This window comes from Ranitomeya variabilis, chromosome 1, assembly GCF_051348905.1.
Source record: "Ranitomeya variabilis isolate aRanVar5 chromosome 1, aRanVar5.hap1, whole genome shotgun sequence".
In the NCBI taxonomy this organism is placed as follows: domain Eukaryota; kingdom Metazoa; phylum Chordata; class Amphibia; order Anura; family Dendrobatidae; genus Ranitomeya; species Ranitomeya variabilis.
The window spans coordinates 379,774,979-379,794,743 of NC_135232.1; the positions used below are offsets into that span (position 1 = coordinate 379,774,979).

Sequence of the window (19,765 nt, forward strand, 5' to 3'; positions counted from 1 at the left end):
GCTGGTTAGTCAAATATACATAGATGCAATGTGACATTTTCAGTGGGTTTGGATTCTGAAGATTTCTCAGAAAGCCTTATGGGCCTTGATATTTTACAATTGACATATCTGTCAAGAAGAGTGCAATTCACCATGGCAACTTTACTGGTGTCGTGAATTGGGCACATTATAGAGCTTTGCAGAAAAGCTAGCAATAGGCACACTTATGTGCTTATATAGATAGCATGCATAAGAGTATATATATGTAACTATAGCTATCTATATATATAGATATATATCTACCATATATACTTGTGTATATAAGCCAAATTTTTTAGCGCATTTTTTTGTGCTGAAAACGCCCCCCTCGGCTTATACACAAGTCATTGTCCCAGAAGACGGCGGGGGAGGGGGAGTGGGCGAGCAGCGGGTCATAGGAGGCAGGAGCCAGCGGCTGCGGCTAAAGCCTGTGCCCACTGCTAAGGAGAAATGTGTTAGCATCTGTTTTGTTTTGACCATCCGCCATCATGGTGTGGTTCCTGGCTGCTGGTCTTTTTCTCCTGGTGCTGGGTTGTCTTGGTCAGGTGATTGTATCACCCTTTATTACCCAGCACCTGCCTCCCATTCCTTGCTAGACACCAGTGTTAATCCGCTAGAGTTCTGGCTAGGTGCTTAGACAGCTTTCTGTGTTTGATATTGTGCAGTTCTGGGATCTCTGGTTCTGCTATCTTTTGTTTCTGTTTTCAGTTTGCTTCTCCTTTTAGGAGGTGACCTATTTTTTGTACCCAGTCCTTAGATCTTTTAGGGACCTTCTTCCCCTTATCTATAGTTCTTCGCTGAGTTTAGACTAGGATCGTCGATGGGTCTATTCGCAAGGAATGGGTCTCCCACTCCATCGTAGGGTTTCAGCCTAGTCTAAGTGCAGGGTCAGCTTTCCCCCATCTCTCCTAGCTCTGTGCTGCAGTTTCGTAACAAAATGAATATTCACTTCACTAGCAGTGAATATTCATTTCTCTTATAGCATGCATAGTTACAGCTGCAGCCGCCGACTTCCAGCAGCATCCGGGCTCCCCTGGGTGCCCGTTCATAAAGGTAATGAATATTCATTACCTTAATGAGTGGGGACACGTGATTGCTCAGCCGGAAGAGCTGCTGGCACCGGAATGAGATGCTGTGAGGGTGCGCAGGGAAGGTAAGTAGGATGTATTTTTTTTTTTTTAAATAGGGATGGGGACTGGAGCCATGCATACACAGATAGGGAATAAGGAGCCATGCATACAAGGATAGGGGATAAGGAGCTATGCATACAAGGACAGGGACGGGGAGCCATGCATACAAGGACAGGAATGGAGAGCCATGCATACAAGGACAGGGATGGGGAGCCGTGCATACAAGGACAGAGATGGGGAACCATGCATACAAGGACAGGGATGGGGAGTCATGCATACCTGGATAGGGATAAGAGGACAATGTATACCCGGCTTATACTCGAGTCAATAAGTTTTCCCAGTTTTTCATGGCAAAATTAGATGCCTTGGCTTATACTTGAGTTGACTTATTCACTAGTATATAAGGTATAAAAAAAAATATATATATATATATTATATATATATATATATATATATATATATATATATATATATATATATATATATATATATATATATTATCATAGCTGGGAACAACAGGGTTAAATCTCAGCTGAATCTATAGCTTCATGGAGTGGCAGTCTGCTGATTGATGAATGAAGCAGAATCAAGTGTGCTAATGAAGAGTGAACTATAGCTGTGAGAGAGTAATGCTGGGTCTCTCTCTAAATGGAGACTGCGCTAAACAGTCTGTTTGTGAGAGCTGCACAAAGTCATACAGAAGCTGCAGCCTGTTCAGTGTGAACTGTGCTCGGACTTAAACTCTTCTGTTTGGCATTGGGAGCTGCTGGAGCTCGGGCTTGAGGGGGATACCATGACTGGTGGGACCGTGCCTCTCTTGTGCATGAAGTCTGCTTTGGGAGAATGACTGTAAGGGTATGTGCACACGTTGCGGATTTCTTGCAGAAATTTCCTGAAGAAAACCGGAAATTTTCTGCAAGAAATCCTCATTTTTTTTTGCGTTTTTTTTGCGTTTTTTTTCCGTTTTTTTCGCGTTTTTTTAGCATTCTGCAAGCGTAATTAGCTTGCAGAATGCTAAAGTTTTCCAAGCGATCTGTAGCATCGCTTGGAAAACTGACTGACAGGTTGGTCACACTTGTCAAACATAGCGTTTGACAAGTGTGACCAACTTTTTACTATAGATGCAGCCTATGCCGCATCCATAGTAAAAGATAGAATGTTTAAAAATAATAAAAAAAAGAAAAAAAAGCTTATACTCACCCAGACATCTCCTCAGCGGCGTCCGGCTCCTCTTCCTATAGCTGGTCTGTGCGCACAGGACCTTCCGTGACGTCACGGTCACGTGAGCGGTCACATGACCGCTCACGACCAATCACAGGACAGTGACGTCATCGGCAGGGTCCTTCACCGCACACCAGCTACAGGAACCGAACGGCAGCGTGCAGCGGTAAGGCGGGAACAATGCGAGGGACATCGAGGGTGAGTATAGGACTATTTTTTATTTTAATTCTTATTTTTTGACCACTTATATGGTGCCCAGTGCGTGGAGGAGAGTCTCCTCTCCTCCACCCTGGGTACCAACCGCACATAATCTGCTTACTTCCCGCATCGTGGGCACAGCCCCGTGCGGGAAGTAAGCAGATCAATGGACCCCTAGGTGTGCGGAATCCCCTGCAATTCCGCATTTTAATGAACATGTTGCTTTTTTTTCCGCGATGCGATTTTTTCGCGGAAAAAAAGGCTACATTTGCACAAAAAATGCGGATTACACTTAAAATAATGGGAGGCATATGTAAGCGTTTTTTTCGCGTTTTTATCATGTTTTTATAGCGAAAAAACGCGAAAAAAACGCTAAAAATCCTGAACGTGTGCACATGGCCTTAGATTTAATAAGAATTAAAATAAAAAATAGTCCTATACTCACCCTCGATGTCCCTCGCAGTGTTCCCGCCTTACCGCTGCACGCTGCCGTTCGGTTCCTGTAGCTGGTGTGCGGTGAAGGACCCTGCCGATGACGTCACTGTCCTGTGATTGGTCGTGAGCGGTCATGTGACCGCTCACGTGACCGTGACGTCACGGAAGGTCCTGTGCGCACAGACCAGCTATAGGAAGAGGAGCCGGACGCCGCTGAGGAGATGTCTGGGTGAGTATAAGCTTTTTTTTCTTTTTTTTATTATTTTTAAACATTCTATCTTTTACTATGGATGCGGCATAGGCTGCATCTATAGTAAAAAGTTGGTCACACTTGTCAAACGCTATGTTTGACAAGTGTGACCAACCTGTCAGTCAGTTTTCCAAGCGATGCTACAGATCGCTTGGAAAACTTTAGCATTCTGCAAGCTAATTACGCTTGCAGAATGCTAAAAAAACGCGAAAAAAACGCAAAAAAAACGCAAAAAAAAAATGAGGATTTCTTGCAGAAAATTTCCGGTTTTCTTCAGGAAATTTCTGCAAGAAATCCGCAACATGTGCACATACCCTAATTTGCGCAGGTGAGCCCGCATTGACATATGCGATCATGATTAAATTTACAGTTTGTGTACAGAGAACCACAAGTATCAGTGATTACTATGGCCACTATGTTTTGTTTGACCTAGCTGGAGCTAGCATAGCTGTGTAGGAGTAGCCAGGATGTTTTGCTTAGTTAGCACAAGGCCATGGCTATTGATTTATGTTTATACGCTTGTTTTTGGTGCTGGGCAACCTGGGGAAAGCAATAAATAATAAATATTACATGTGTTTGGACCAAAACTGCATTACTTGGGTGAAAGCTTTCTAAGGCTTAATGCCTAAAGCCTACCAGAGAGAGTGAACTCCTACAATTTGTGGATGAAATACGGGTATGAAGTCCTGGAGAGCACAGGTGATTGCAGTGTAAGGATTCTATATTCTGGATAAAAGAGGCCTCAGACACCGTCTGAAAGCATGGAGGAACTGTCCTGTCAGGTGATGACATTGCTGCGGTGATATGGAATCGCTGGTGCAAATCATGGGAGTGCTGAGAGATGGGAGCCGTCTCTTTAAATGGAGCTGTAAGGAGGCGAACCGATGTCCACAATGCTGGGGCCAGTGGACTGCAACATTGGTCGAAGCAACTCCTACTTTACCTACTCTGCCTGCAGTGTTGTTACTTATCTTTGTTAGGACCTCAAGAGTGCCAGGTGACTGTGGAACAATGTCCAAGGGATGGAACTTCAGAACTCAGGGATTTTGGTGACCCTTGCTAGTCCTGGGGGTTGGGGAAAGGTGTATCGATGGTGACACCAAGAACTATCCCACAGTCGACATATACACAGACTGTGGTTCAGTGTCCCACAAAGTGGGAGTAGTCAAAGACTTGTTGTATGTCACAGGTCTTGTGAGCTGAATTGGTAGCGCCCCGTAGTCCGGTCTACATCCAGGAGTCACCTGTGGTGACAAGGTCACATGATGTGTGGTGACAAGGTCACATAATGTGTGGTGATGTGCACATGATGTCTGGTAATGTACACAGGGTGGATTGCATACAGCAATGTGCAGGACAGTGCAGAGGACTGAACAGTGTGTAAACCTGCGTGCATGATGTGCAGTCAGCAGAGCCTGTGTGTACTATGTACTGTAGGTTGTAGGTAGCAGAGCATTGCTTGTGGTCTGTAGATAGCTGAGCTCTTTGTATAAGCTGTAGATAGCAGAACCATGTGTAAATGGTGTTTGCTAGAAGCTGGAAGACAATAATCAGTTTTGGTAGTGACTGTTGGCATTGTGGGTAGGCAGATGGTACCCAGCCTTCGGCTTTGAGCAGAGGGGAGATATGTAGCATAACTGGGAAGGAGAGGGTTAAGTCCCAGCTCTTCAAGATCTTGATTAGATGCACCTGTAGTGTTTCTCTAAGAAGCAGGAAGTAGCTTCATGAAGTGGCAGTCTCCTAAGGGAGTGTCAGTCTTCTGGATGAAGCAAAGTCAAATGTGCTGCTGGTGAGTGATCAACCAAAATGTGAACTGTAGCTCAGAGAGACATATGCCTCGGTTGCTCTCTGAATGGAAACTGACTAAGCAGTCTGTTTGTGAGAGCTGCAGAGAACCAGGTGGAAGCTGCAGCCTGTTCAGTGTAACTATGTAACTCTGTAACTGTGCCTGGAGTTGAACACTTCTGTTTGGTGTTGGGACCTGCTGGAGCTCAGGCTGCAGGTGATACTGGTGGGATCGTGCCTCTTCAGTGTATGAAGTCTGCTCCAGGAGAATGGACTGTAATCTGTTCTGGTGAGCCAGCAATGACATACTGTACATGATAATGATTACATGCACAGGTCTTGTGCAGAGAACCGCAAGTATGAGGCCGCCGTCACACTAGCAGTATTTGGTCAGTATTTTACCTCAGTATTTGTAAGCCAAAACCAGGAGTGGGTGATAAATGCAGAAGTGGTGCATATGGTTCTATTATACTTTTCCTCTAATTGTTCCACTCCTGGTTTTGGCTTACACATACTGATGTAAAATACTGACCAAATACTGCTAGTGTGATGGCAGCCTTAGTAGTTGCTATGGACAATTTGACCGAACTGGGGTTTGCAAAGCTGTGTGCAAGTAGCCAGGGTCTGTTCTGTTTAGTTAGTGCCTGGACAAGGGTCAGGATTTATGTTTGAGTTTGTTTTTGGTACTGGACAACCTGTGGAAAGCAATAAAAACTGCACGTGTTTGGACCAAAACGACATTGTTTGTGTGAACGCTGCCTAAGGCTTAATGCCTAATGCCTACCAGAGAGAGTGATATTAGAGTAATTTATACCATACCTTGCTCTGGTATATTTTAATTTCTTCATAAGAATGAGTCTGCCAAGCTAATTGATGAAGCTCGTCCACTGTGTACTGACATGTCTCCAAATGGGACTTTATAATATTTTGTGCAACTCGATCTGTGAAAATGATATAATTATACAAATCAAATAAGGACTATACAAATATGTGCAAAAAAAATCAATGTCATTATCCTGTGGCAAAAGAAATCAATTGTATACTGTATCTAAGACTACAGTAACGTGTTCATGATTACCTCTGTATCATAAACTGTCTGTAAAGTTGTATATAGACTTTCATAACAGACGATTATGAATGAAGTTGAGTAACTGGTATGAGTTATTAACCCCTTAACTACTTATGACATACATTTTTGCCATGGTTCGAAGAGGAATGTATGAAGCATTCTCAGGAGCTGAGCCTGCCCTGGTAACTGCCATGGCCCCTGTAACCGTCATGTTAGTCCCTTTATGAAGCTCAGCTACAAACTAAGCTCCTTAGGAGGCCACAGTTTCCCTATATATTGCAATACTATGGTAAAAATTTATAATATAAGCGATTGGGCAATTAGAAGTTCAAGTCCCCAAAGGGGACTAAAACAAATAAATAAAAAAAAAGATATAAATTTTTATATATATATATATATATATATATATATATATATATATATATATATATATATATATATATATATATATATATATATATAAATTCCAATCATCCCCCTTCCCTCTATTAAAAATAAATAAACTAAAGTAAAATTAAATGAATAAAGATATCTGGCATTGTCATGGCTCAAAATGTCTGGGTTACCAAAATATAAAATTACAGGTTTCAGAATATGTTGAAAAAAACTTTTTTTTTTTTTTACAAATTTTAGAATTTATTTTCACAACTAAAATAACAGAAAAAAAAAACTGGACGAGTTTGGCTTTGCTGTTATCTGACTGATCTGAAAAATCATATTGCCAGGTCATTTTTATTGCACAATAAAAGGTATAAAAACAAAAACAAAATAATTAGATATTTATGGTTCAATTTTTTTTGCAATTTCATTGCACTTGGAACTTTTCCTCCCATTTTTTAATACATTATATGATGAAATGAATGGTGTCACTCAAAACTATACCTTGTCCTGCAAAAAACAAGCCATCATACAGCTATGAAGATGGATAATAAAAGGTATGATCCTTGGAAAAAGTGAAGGAAATAATGAAGGTACAAAAATGAAAAATTCCTGGGCTTCCTTTGTCTTTAAATTGTAAAATTTTCTAAAAGTGTATTTTAGAAGTATATTAAGTATTAAGACAATAGTAAAGATGATATACTGCCTATTTTCTAATGATTTATTTGTTTTAAACATGGGGTTTGTAAATCTCAGATTGTAGCATTGACCTAATATTGTTATTATCTTATTGATAGCTATCATGGTCCCTTTTTCCACCTGTTAGAATGTATTACTATTTACGATATTTATCATTTTGCCGGGTAATAAGCAAAACCAGAAGACCCTCGTTCTGTAAAAGAAAAAAAGAAAAAAGCAACACTATCCCATACCTCTCCGGCGCTCAATCATGTCCCACGCTGTAAATCCATCTGAAGGGGTTAAATAATTTTACAACCAGGAGCTCTGCTAATGCAGCTGTTGATCCTGCTTGTAAAAACTGGGGAATGAATGGAAAGCAGGGGAACGTAGCTACCTAGACTAGATATGCACTGCAGCGTGGGAATTTTTCTGAATATTTTCTCACGCTCGAGTTCATATGAGTTTATGCCAGCAGGGGGCGCAGCACCGCAAGTCTAGGTAGCTACGTTAATATCAGTCACTGGCTTTCCCACTCTTGCAGAGAAAATTGCGCAGGAGCCCACGCCAGGTTTTTCCATGATTTAACCCTTTATTTTAACAGCTAGAGCCCCCAAATTTTGCACACACTCTACTAACATTATTAGTGAGGAATATGTAAATAAATAAGGGATATGAAATGGTTTACTGTATGTAAACCATGTCTCATATCCTGTCGGGTTTGATAAGGAGATAGCAAAAGCCGGCAATTGAATTACCTTCTTTTATGCTATCTAGCTCTGTATTAAAGATTAAATATATATATATATATATATATATATATATATATATATATATATATATATATATAGTGTGTGTGTGTGTGTGTGTGTGTTTCAATGACATATATATATATATATATATATATATATATATATATATATATATATATATATATATATATATATATATATATATATATACCTATACTATGTGTGGACACTTATTCTATCTATTCTATTCTAACCTGTCAGTGTGATTTTACTGTACACCGCTCTGAATTACCGGCTTTTCTATAGCCTCATAGGTTGTAAGCTTGCGAGCAGGGCCCTCATTCCTCCTGGTATCTGTTTTGAACTGTGATTTCTGTTATGCTGTAATGTCTATTGTCTGTACAAGTCCCCTCTATAAGTTGTAAAGCGCTGCGGAATATGTTGGCGCTATGTAAATAAAAATTATTATTATTATTAAAAATTATTATAGAACACCGGTGCATATTTCTTGCAAGTCATACCCATGGTCCATGTGTAATTGGTTTTTTTCTCGCCCCCCCATAGACTTTCATTGGCAGATTTGTTTGCGCAATACGGTGACAAACGCAGCATGCTGTGATTTTCTACGCCCGTGAAATACAGCTGTGAAATATACGGCAGATAGGAGCTGCCCCATAGAGAATCATTGGTCCGTGTGCAATGCGTAGTATTTGCGCCTCTCATATGTCCGTAAAACTCTCTAGTGTGACGCGGCCTAAGAACTAAACTCCTTATAGTCGTAACTATAGTTTCTTGTTCGACCAAAACTTGTGGGTATTTTATTCAAGCATACTCAACTGGCTTACAAAGATTAAGGGTCCTATTCATCAAGACTAACAATTTTCAAGCTAGTCTTGATGAAGGGCGTGTGATGGAGTCAGACGCTCCTGACTCATTAAAAGGCAGATAACTATTAATAAATCAGGAGCGTCTGAGAAGTGGCATGCGTCTCCATGTGCCTCGCCACAAATGTTACTCTAGTCAGTGACTGGAGTAAGCTTTCTGGCATAAGGTATGCCAAAGTTCACCATCAATTAAATGAGCTGTGGCATCAATGCTTAACCCCAGCTCCATCCACTTTGGCGGAGGTAGACAAAAGTGGAGTGAGAATGCCAAAAGTTGGAAACTTTTTGTGGAAAATGTTGTGACTTTTCATATCTTTTTATGCCAGATTTCTGGCTTTATAGCTTTGATGAATTGCGGCCTAAAACTCGCATTTCTGCAAGCCTTCTTCAGATGAATTGGATAATCACACTGTTTTATTACAAACTGAATGCCCTACTTCAGGCTGATAAACACACAATCATTTTGAGGCTGATATATGTGTTATTTCCAGTTATGCACATATACATATTTTTTTCTCCTTCCCAGTGCCTGCATTCCTTACAGTCTTCATCACTCCTAGTCCCGGCTCATGGCTTGATAAGGCCTCTGGCAGACTTACCATGCACTGTGCTATGAGTCAGTAGATGTGTGTTATGACATCATGGCGTTCGCTGCGGCAGCACGGTATACAGCGACGTCAGAGGCCTTGTCCTGCCCAAAATCCTGGACTGGAATGAAGTTTCTGAAGAGAATGAGCACAATGGGACATGGGGAAAAGAAGAGGTCCAAGGACTTGATGGTGGACTGAGGGGTTGGTGGACAGGTGAGCAGTGAGGTGACTGCTATTTTATTTCTTTAACTGTTTGGCTTGCCTTTTATGGTTTAGCAAAACGGAGGCCGCAGCTGTCCTCCAATTTGCTGCATTCATAGGGATCAAAATACAAATAATTGAAAAATTTAAGGAGAATTCAAGGTCACTCAACAAATTTGCTCATATTATAATATTTTTATTATTGTACATACATTTCTGCACCTAGTATTGAGTTTGTTGGCCTGTATGAAGCCATCTTCACTTTGCTTCCCCTAATGGCAGCCTTTGTAATGAAAAAATTGTGATTGTGATGTCCTCAGCTCCTTAATTTCAAAAAATCTGGTAAAGGTGTAAGGCTATGTGCAGACAAAGTATGTGAGGCATTTAAATATGATCGGTTTGTCAACCAGAAATTGCTTCAGAAGTTTGAGTTTTTGGAGGTTTTCTTTTCCTAAAATTTCCTGAAGCACATTACAAGATAGGATAAGTGCAGGCTCAGGCGCAGGCTGTTGTGACTGCATTGCACAAAGCATGACAACCAAATGGAGCACATCGGCCTTGTTACTCCATTATTGTCTATGGGAATGACAGAGAAACCAGTGTATAGTGAACGGCTATCTTTATCATTACCATACACAAAAACTGCAGCATTTTAATTTGCCTGATTGTACCAACAATGAGCCTTTGTCACCCCACAATAATGTGTGTTAAAAAAATACAAAAAATTCAAGTGTCATAAGAAAAATACAGCTCTGGCAAAAATTAAGAAACCACTGCAAAATGTTCAGTTTGTCTGATTTTTCTCTTTATAGGTATATTTTTGAGTAAAATGTAAATTGTTCTTTTTAGTCTATAAACTTCTGACAACATGTCTCCGAATTTCCAAACAATACATTTTGTATTTTTTTCTGAAAAGGAGTGGTCAAAATCAATTAAAAAAACTCAGTGCTTTCAGACCTCAAATAATGCAAAGAAAACAAGTTCATAATCATTTAGAAACAACAATACTAATGTTTTAACTCAGGAAGAGTTCAGAAATCAATATTTTGTGGAATAACCATGATATTTAATCACAGCTTTCATGCGTCTTGGCATGCTTTCCACCAGTCTTTCATACTGCTTCTGGCGCAAAAATGTAAGCAGTTCTTTGTTTGATGGCTTGTGACTATCCATCATCCTCTTGATTACATTCCAGAGGTTTTCAATGGGGTTCAGGTCTGGAGATTGGGCTGCCCATTACAGGGTTTTGATGTGGTGGTCTCTTAATTTTTGCCAGAGCTGTATGTCCACCAACAAAATACTTGTTGGCATAAAAGAAAATATTGAATTTTATCAAAATTTACTAAGATACTGTTGTGAATTTACTTTTTGCTCCCTCTAGTGGTTACTAGTTTTTTGACTCTGGTTTTTCTGTCATTCCTTTTATCCGCACCTGGGTCGTTAGTTAAGGGTGTTGCTATTTAAGCTCCCTGGACCTTCAGTTCAATGCCTGGCAACGTAGTTATCAGAGCTAGTCTGCTGTGCTCTTGTCTACTGATCCTGGTTCCAGTTATATCAGCTAAGTCCGCTTTTTGCTTTTTGCTATTTTGTTTTGGTTTTGTATTTTTGTCCAGCTTGTTCCAAATATATATCCTGACCTTTGCTGGAAGCTCTAGGGGGCTGGTGTTCTCCCCCCGGACCGTTAGACGGTTCGGGGGTTCTTGAATTTCCAGTGTGGATTTTGATAGGGTTTTTGTTGACCATATAAGTTACCTTTCTTTATTCTGCTATCAGTAAGCGGGCCTCTCTGTGCTAAACCTGGTTCATTTCTGTGTTTGTCATTTCCTCTTACCTCACCGTTATTATTTGTGGGGGGCTTCTATCCAGCTTTGGGGTCCCCTTCTCTGGAGGCAAGAAAGGTCTTTTGTTTTCCTCTACTAGGGGTAGCTAGATTCTCCGGCTGGAGCGTGTCATCTAGAATCAACGTAGGAATGATCCCCGGCTACTTCTAGTGTTGGCGTTAGGAGTAGATATATGGTCAACCCAGCTACCACTGCCCTATGAGCTGGATTTTTGTATTCTGCAGACTTCCACGTTCCTCTGAGACCCTCGCCATTGGGGTCATAACAGTTTGCCAGGCCCGTATTAAATGTTTAATGCATTGCAGAAGAGGGATTATAAGAAAGAAGATTCTGAGTTTTTTTTTTTTTTTCTTCTTCCCCTTTACCTCAGAGTGGCTATGCTTGCTGCAGACATGAATGTCCAGACCTTGATTACAAGTGTGGACCAGCTGGCTACTCGTGTGCAGGGCATACAAGACTATGTTATCAGTAATCCTAGGTCAGAACCTAAAATACCGATTCCTGAACTGTTTTCCGGAGACAGGTTTAAGTTTAGGAATTTTGTGAATAATTGTAAATTGTTTTTGTCCCTGAGACCCTGTTCATCTGGAGACTCTGCTCAGCAAGTAAAAATTGTTATTTCGTTCTTACGGGGCGACCCTCAGGATTGGGCTTTTTCGCTGGCGCCAGGAGATCCGGCATTGGCTGATATTAATGCGTTTTTTCTGGCGCTCGGTTTACTTTATGAGGAACCCAATCTTGAGATTCAGGCAGAAAAGGCCTTGCTGGCTATGTCTCAGGGGCAGGACGAGGCTGAAGTGTACTGCCAAAAATTTCGGAAATGGTCCGTGCTGACACATTGGAACGAGTGTGCACTGGCCGCTAATTTTAGAAATGGCCTTTCTGAAGCCATTAAGAATGTTATGGTGGGTTTTCCTATTCCCACAGGTCTGAATGATACTATGGCACTGGCTATTCAAATTGACCGGCGGTTGCGGGAGCGCAAAACCGCAAATTCCCTCATGGTGTTGTCTGAACAGACACCTAATTCGGTGCAATGTGATAGAAAAATCGCAAATTCCCTCATGGTGTTGTCTGAACAGACACCTGATTTAATGCAATGTGATAGAATCCTGACTAGAAATGAGCGGAAAATTCATAGACGCCGGAATGGCTTGTGCTACTACTGTGGTGATTCTACACATATTATCTCAGCATGCTCTAAACGTATAGCTAAGGTTGTTAGTCCTGTCACCGTTGGTAATTTGCAACCTAAATTTATTCTGTCTGTAACTTTGATTTGCTCACTGTCGTCTTTTCCTGTCATGGCGTTTGTAGATTCAGGTGCTGCCCTGAGTCTTATGGATCTGTCATTTGCTAAGCACTGTGGTTTTACTCTTGAACCATTAGAAAATCCTATTCCTCTTAGGGGTATTGATGCTACGCCATTGGCAGCAAATAAACCGCAGTATTGGACACAGGTTACCATGTGCATGACTCCTGAACACCGCGAGGTGATACGTTTCCTGGTTTTACATAAAATGCATGATTTGGTTGTTTTAGGGCTGCCATGGTTACAGACCCATAATCCAGTCCTGGACTGGAAGGCTATGTCAGTCTCAAGTTGGGGCTGTCGTGGTATTCATGGGGATTCCCTGCCTGTGTCTATTGCTTCTTCTACGCCTTCGGAAGTTCCGGAGTATTTGTCTGATTATCAGGATGTCTTCAGTGAGTCTGAGTCCAGTGCACTGCCTCCTCATAGGGACTGTGACTGTGCTATAGATTTGATCCCAGGCAGTACATTTCCTAAGGGAAGACTGTTTAATCTGTCGGTACCTGAACATACCGCTATGCATTCATATATCAAGGAGTCTCTAGAGAAAGGACATATTCGTCCGTCTTCTTCCCCTCTTGGTGCGGGATTCTTTTTTGTGGCAAAAAAGGACGGATCTTTGAGACCTTGTATTGATTATCGGCAGTATCCTTTACCGCTGTTGTCTGACTTGTTTGCCCGGATTAAAGGTGCCAAGTGGTTCACCAAGATAGATCTTCGTGGTGCGTACAACCTTGTGCGCATTAAGCAAGGTGATGAATGGAAAACCGCATTCAATACGCCCGAAGGTCATTTTGAGTACTTGGTGATGCCTTTTGGGCTCTCCAATGCGCCTTCAGTTTTTCAGTCCTTTATGCATGACATTTTCCGGAAGTATCTGGATAAATTTTTGATTGTTTATCTGGATGATATTTTGGTTTTTTCTGATAATTGGGATTCGCATGTGGAGCAGGTCAGGTTGGTCTTTAAAATTTTGCGTGAAAATTCTTTGTTTGTCAAGGGCTCAAAGTGTCTCTTTGGTGTACAGAAGGTTCCCTTTTTGGGGTTCATTTTTTCCCCTTCTGCTGTGGAGATGGACCCAGTCAAGGTCCGAGCTATTCATGATTGGACTCAGCCCTCGTCAGTTAAGAGTCTACAGAAGTTCTTGGGTTTCGCTAACTTCTACCGTCGTTTTATCGCTAATTTTTCTAGCATTGTGAAACCTTTGACGGATATGACCAAGAAGGGCTCCGATGTAGCTAACTGGGCTCCTGCTGCCGTGGAGGCTTTCCAGGAGTTGAAACGCCGGTTTACTTCGGCGCCTGTTTTGTGCCAGCCCGATGTCTCACTTCCCTTTCAGGTTGAGGTGGATGCTTCAGAGATTGGAGCAGGGGCCGTTTTGTCGCAGAGAGGCCCTGGTTGCTCTGTTATGAAACCTTGTGCCTTTTTCTCTAGGAAGTTTTCGCCTGCCGAGCGAAATTATGATGTGGGCAATCGGGAGTTGTTGGCCATGAAATGGGCATTTGAGGAGTGGCGTCATTGGCTCGAGGGTGCTAAGCATCGTGTGGTGGTCTTGACTGATCACAAAAATCTGATGTATCTCGAGTCTGCTAAACGCCTTAATCCGAGACAGGCCCGCTGGTCATTGTTTTTCTCCCGCTTTGATTTTGTTGTCTCGTATTTACCAGGTTCAAAGAATGTGAAGGCCGATGCTCTTTCTAGGAGCTTTGTGCCTGATGCTCCTGGAGTCGCTGATCCTGTTGGTATTCTTAAAGATGGAGTTATCTTGTCAGCTATTTCTCCGGATCTGCGACGTGTGTTGCAGAGATTTCAGGCTGATAGGCCTGAGTCTTGTCCACCTGACAGACTGTTTGTCCCGGATAAGTGGACCAGCAGAGTCATTTCCGAGGTTCATTCCTCGGTGTTGGCAGGTCACCCGGGAATTTTTGGCACCAGAGATCTGGTGGCCAGGTCCTTTTGGTGGCCTTCCTTGTCAAGGGATGTGCGGTCATTTGTGCAGTCCTGTGGGACTTGTGCTCGAGCTAAGCCTTGCTGTTCTCGTGCCAGCGGTTTGCTCTTGCCCTTGCCTGTCCCGAAGAGACCTTGGACACATATCTCCATGGATTTCATTTCTGATCTTCCGCTATCCCAGGGCATGTCCGTTATCTGGGTGATATGTGATCGCTTCTCAAAGATGGTCCATTTGGTTCCTTTGCCTAAGCTGCCTTCCTCTTCTGATCTGGTTCCTGTGTTTTTCCAGAACGTGGTTCGTTTGCACGGCATCCCTGAGAATATTGTGTCAGACAGAGGATCCCAGTTCGTTTCCAGATTCTGGCGATCCTTTTGTAGTAGGATGGGCATTGATTTGTCGTTTTCGTCTGCTTTCCATCCTCAGACTAATGGACAGACGGAGCGAACCAATCAGACTTTGGAGGCTTATTTGAGGTGTTTTGTCTCTGCTGATCAGGACGATTGGGTGACATTCTTGCCGTTGGCTGAGTTTGCCCTTAATAATCGGGCTAGTTCCGCCACCTTGGTTTCGCCTTTTTTCTGCAACTCTGGTTTCCATCCTCGCTTTTCTTCGGGTCATGTGGAGCCTTCTGACTGTCCTGGGGTGGATTCTGTGGTGGATAGGTTGCAGCGGATCTGGAATCATGTGGTGGACAACTTGAAGTTGTCACAGGAGAGGGCTCAGCGCTTTGCCAACCGCCGCCGCGGTGTGGGTCCCCGACTACGCGTTGGGGATTTGGTATGGCTTTCTTCCCGCTTTGTTCCTATGAAGGTCTCCTCTCCCAAATTTAAACCTCGTTTTATTGGGCCTTACAAGATATTGGAAATCCTTAATCCTGTATCTTTTCGTCTGGATCTTCCTGTGTCGTTTGCTATTCACAATGTATTTCATAGGTCCTTGTTGCGGCGGTACATTGTGCCTATAGTTCCTTCTGCTGAGCCTCCTGCTCCGGTGTTGGTTGAGGGCGAGTTGGAGTACGTGGTGGAGAAGATCTTGGATTCTCGCCTCTCCAGGCGGAGGCTTCAGTACCTGGTCAAGTGGAAGGGCTATGGTCAGGAGGATAATTCCTGGGTGGTCGCCTCTGATGTTCATGCGGCCGATTTAGTTCGTGCCTTTCATGCCGCTCATCCTGATCGCCCTGGTGGTCGTGGTGAGGGTTCGGTGACCCCTCACTAAGGGGGGGGTACTGTTGTGAATTTACTTTTTGCTCCCTCTAGTGGTTACTAGTTTTTTGACTCTGGTTTTTCTGTCATTCCTTTTATCCGCACCTGGGTCGTTAGTTAAGGGTGTTGCTATTTAAGCTCCCTGGACCTTCAGTTCAATGCCTGGCAACGTAGTTATCAGAGCTAGTCTGCTGTGCTCTTGTCTACTGATCCTGGTTCCAGTTATATCAGCTAAGTCCGCTTTTTGCTTTTTGCTATTTTGTTTTGGTTTTGTATTTTTGTCCAGCTTGTTCCAAATATATATCCTGACCTTTGCTGGAAGCTCTAGGGGGCTGGTGTTCTCCCCCCGGACCGTTAGACGGTTCGGGGGTTCTTGAATTTCCAGTGTGGATTTTGATAGGGTTTTTGTTGACCATATAAGTTACCTTTCTTTATTCTGCTATCAGTAAGCGGGCCTCTCTGTGCTAAACCTGGTTCATTTCTGTGTTTGTCATTTCCTCTTACCTCACCGTTATTATTTGTGGGGGGCTTCTATCCAGCTTTGGGGTCCCCTTCTCTGGAGGCAAGAAAGGTCTTTTGTTTTCCTCTACTAGGGGTAGCTAGATTCTCCGGCTGGAGCGTGTCATCTAGAATCAACGTAGGAATGATCCCCGGCTACTTCTAGTGTTGGCGTTAGGAGTAGATATATGGTCAACCCAGCTACCACTGCCCTATGAGCTGGATTTTTGTATTCTGCAGACTTCCACGTTCCTCTGAGACCCTCGCCATTGGGGTCATAACAGATACAGCATAAATGAAAGGCATTGCTTATTCGCAGCATCTTACATAACATCAATGAAGCTATTTACAGTATCTCTTACACATAGCAAATGTGATACTCTTCTGGGGGAACCCGTTTGTTTCACCCATTGTCTAGACATGGAAACACATTTTACATTTTAGAACATAAAGGCTAATATAACTTATACAAAGGAAGGCATACAGTGAATGGATTTGGATGCCAAATACTGTAGAATATTCCCATTTGACTTAAGTTCTTGTTTTGGCACATTTTCTGCAGCGGAGCCAACCTGTTCTGTTGGTAACAATGCATAGACATTCAACAAGTTATCCGCTATCTCATGTTTATTGATAAGGATGAAAGAGCAGAGATTTGAGCGTATGCTGATTTGCAGCAGAAGACCTGGTAAATGAGGCTTCGTTTGTACCTCTTGGATCTCATGGAAATGTTTTGAAAAAGGTGGAGGGAAAAGAGAATCAAATTCTGTCCTGCTGGCAGACACTCTGTCTACGCCACTAGACTCCATTCATGAGTATACTGTACATGAACACTGATATATGTGACCGGAGGATTAGATGAGCATAGCTTTTAGAACATGACAGCTGATTTCAGCCAATATTACTGAACACAAAAGAACTACAGTGCTTAAAAGCATATCGTCCTTGGGGTATGTGCACACAACATCTTTATAGGCGGTCCGCTCGGGAACCCACCTAATAAAGCCCTTATGGTTCATATGTTCGTCTTTCAACCACTTTAGGCTTCGAAAGCCATAAAGTGTTTACAAGAAGTGTCCTGACCATTCTTCAGGTGACTACTGCTTGGAAGCTGCTCACTATTGAATACATAATGTTAAAAAACAATTGCCGCCACAGAAAAATAACAGAAAAGATGCCAAAAAAAAAAGCCTCAGGAAAAACACTGCCATCATCTTCTTCGCACAAATCAAGGACGGTAAGCCGGCGTCTAAAACAGATCGTGTGCACATGGCATTAGTCTTTTGAATCCAAAGATGGAAGTATACCTCATTTCTGAAAAAGCTTGATTTGTAAATCTTCCCCAAAGTTCCTTTGTTTTTCTACACTTTTGTGGCAAATTCATTTACATTTTTTGCTTTGAGGTACAAAATGCCTCTAAAAGCACTTATAACCAAAAATAAAGGAAATGACCAATCATATGGTCAAAAAGAAAGTCTGGAACATAGGTTGCTAAAGATGAAATACCTCTGTTGATCAGACAAGGTAGATGGTGGCACTGCTGAAGAAGTGTGCCAGCACTCTCATATAAAATGTACAAAACGTGATAAAAAATAAGAGTAGGTCAAGGACTGCACAGGTAAAAAACAATGCATACATCCTGCTCAGTGCAAGCAACAGTGACTCAAGGATGCCCTCAGTGTAAGATGAATTATAGCATAATCCGTGGACCCAGCATAGTAGGAGTAAGCAAATGACAAATATAATGAAAGCCAACAATGTGGATACCTGCTGCTGAGATACAAAAACCATGCTGTTAAAATGCCAGATCATATGGGTGGCAGGTAACTGGCTATGAAATTGCCAGAAAAAAGATAGTGGATTGGTTAAGATTGTTTTAAGAAACTAGTGTCAGCAAGGGCACACCAAAAAATGTAAATGGCATACACAGACCACGTACATACCAAGAATATCACTGTTGTTAGACATATGCATGCACTTATAAAATATATACAGGAAGCAAAATGAGGGAAAATACCTGTATGGTTCACTGGACAAGTGCAGCGCACATCCCAACGCGTTTTTGGAACAAGTCCTTCATCAGGAACTTTTTACAAAAAGGAAAATCAGCCGATGAAAAAGTTTGAGCACCATGCATGGTTAGTACCTAGTAGCACCGACATTTGCAAGTATTACAGGTTGTAATAGCCTTTTGTAGCCAGCCAGCAATCTTTCAATTCTTGTTTGAAAGATTTTCATACATTCTTCTTGGAAAATTTGTTAAAGGGTCGATAGTAGTAGGATTGCTGCTTCCAACAGGTGGTGCTATAGAGTTTAAGTACTCCTCCCCTCTGAAGAGGCAATCTGCATACTAAATTTCCCAGTGGAGCATTGCACGGTTAATAAACCTCCCTAAATTGGCATGCCAGAGGCGGCATGCCAATCTCCACAAGGAGGAACGTTACCCCTTAGACCTCAGTCCAGAGCCTATCATATAGCTCAATCAATTCTCATACTTTGCTCTGACAAGGGGCAATACACTGAAACACCATGCCTGCAAATTGAGATTCTAAATTGGCTTTTATCCTAAGTCATATTGCCAGACTCGTTAAAGGGTCAAGTGACTTGTAAGATTGCTGCTTCCAACAGGTGGCGCTATACAGTTCTTCCTCCCTGAAGAGGCAGTTTGCATTTTAAATATTCCAATTTTCACTGAAATTTTGATTGGTCTTCCAGACCTTATCTTGACCTCCACTGTTCCTGTTAACTGCCATTTCTTAATTACATTTAAAAATGAGAAAACAGAAACTTGAAAAGGCTTTACTATCTTCTTATAACCTTCTCCTGCTTTCTGGGCCTGTACCATTTTGAGAGAGCTAGGCAGCTGCTTAGAAGAACCCATGGCTGCTGTTTTTTGGTATAAGTTTAGAGGAGACTGGGATTTTATAAATCTGGTAAATTTGCATGGCCATTTCTAACGACGATAGTGAACAAGCCATAACCTTAACAAGGCTACTTTCATCAGTATTTACAAAAGAAAATCCCATGGCAGCCAATATGACTAGTGATAATAATTCCCAATTTAATGTTACCTGCTTAACCCAGCAGGAAGTACGGCGGCGTCTAAAAATCACAAAAATTGACAAATCTCCGGGCCCGGATGGGATACACCCCCGAGTACTGCAGGAACTAAGTACAGTCATTGATAGACCATTATTTTTAATCTTTAAAGACTCCATAATAACAGGGTCTGTACCACAGGACTGGCGTATAGCAAATGTGGTGCCAATATTCAAAAAAGGGGCAAAAACTGAACTCGGTAATTATAGGCCAGTAAGCTTAACCTCTACTGTGGGTAAAATCCTGGAGGGCATTCTAAGGGATACTATACTG

The 19,765-nt window shown here is 42.1% G+C and overlaps 1 protein-coding gene across 1 annotated transcript in view; it reads right to left on the reverse strand.

Moving 5' to 3' along the window:
* Window positions 1–19,765, reverse strand: part of RORB (RAR related orphan receptor B) — a 354,554-nt gene that overhangs the window by 34,108 nt on the left and 300,681 nt on the right. Inside the window, exon 5 of the mRNA XM_077249034.1 lies at window positions 5,857–5,978. Within this exon, the coding sequence (XP_077105149.1) occupies window positions 5,857–5,978 (122 nt within the window). The remainder of the gene's footprint in view (window positions 1–5,856; window positions 5,979–19,765) is intronic.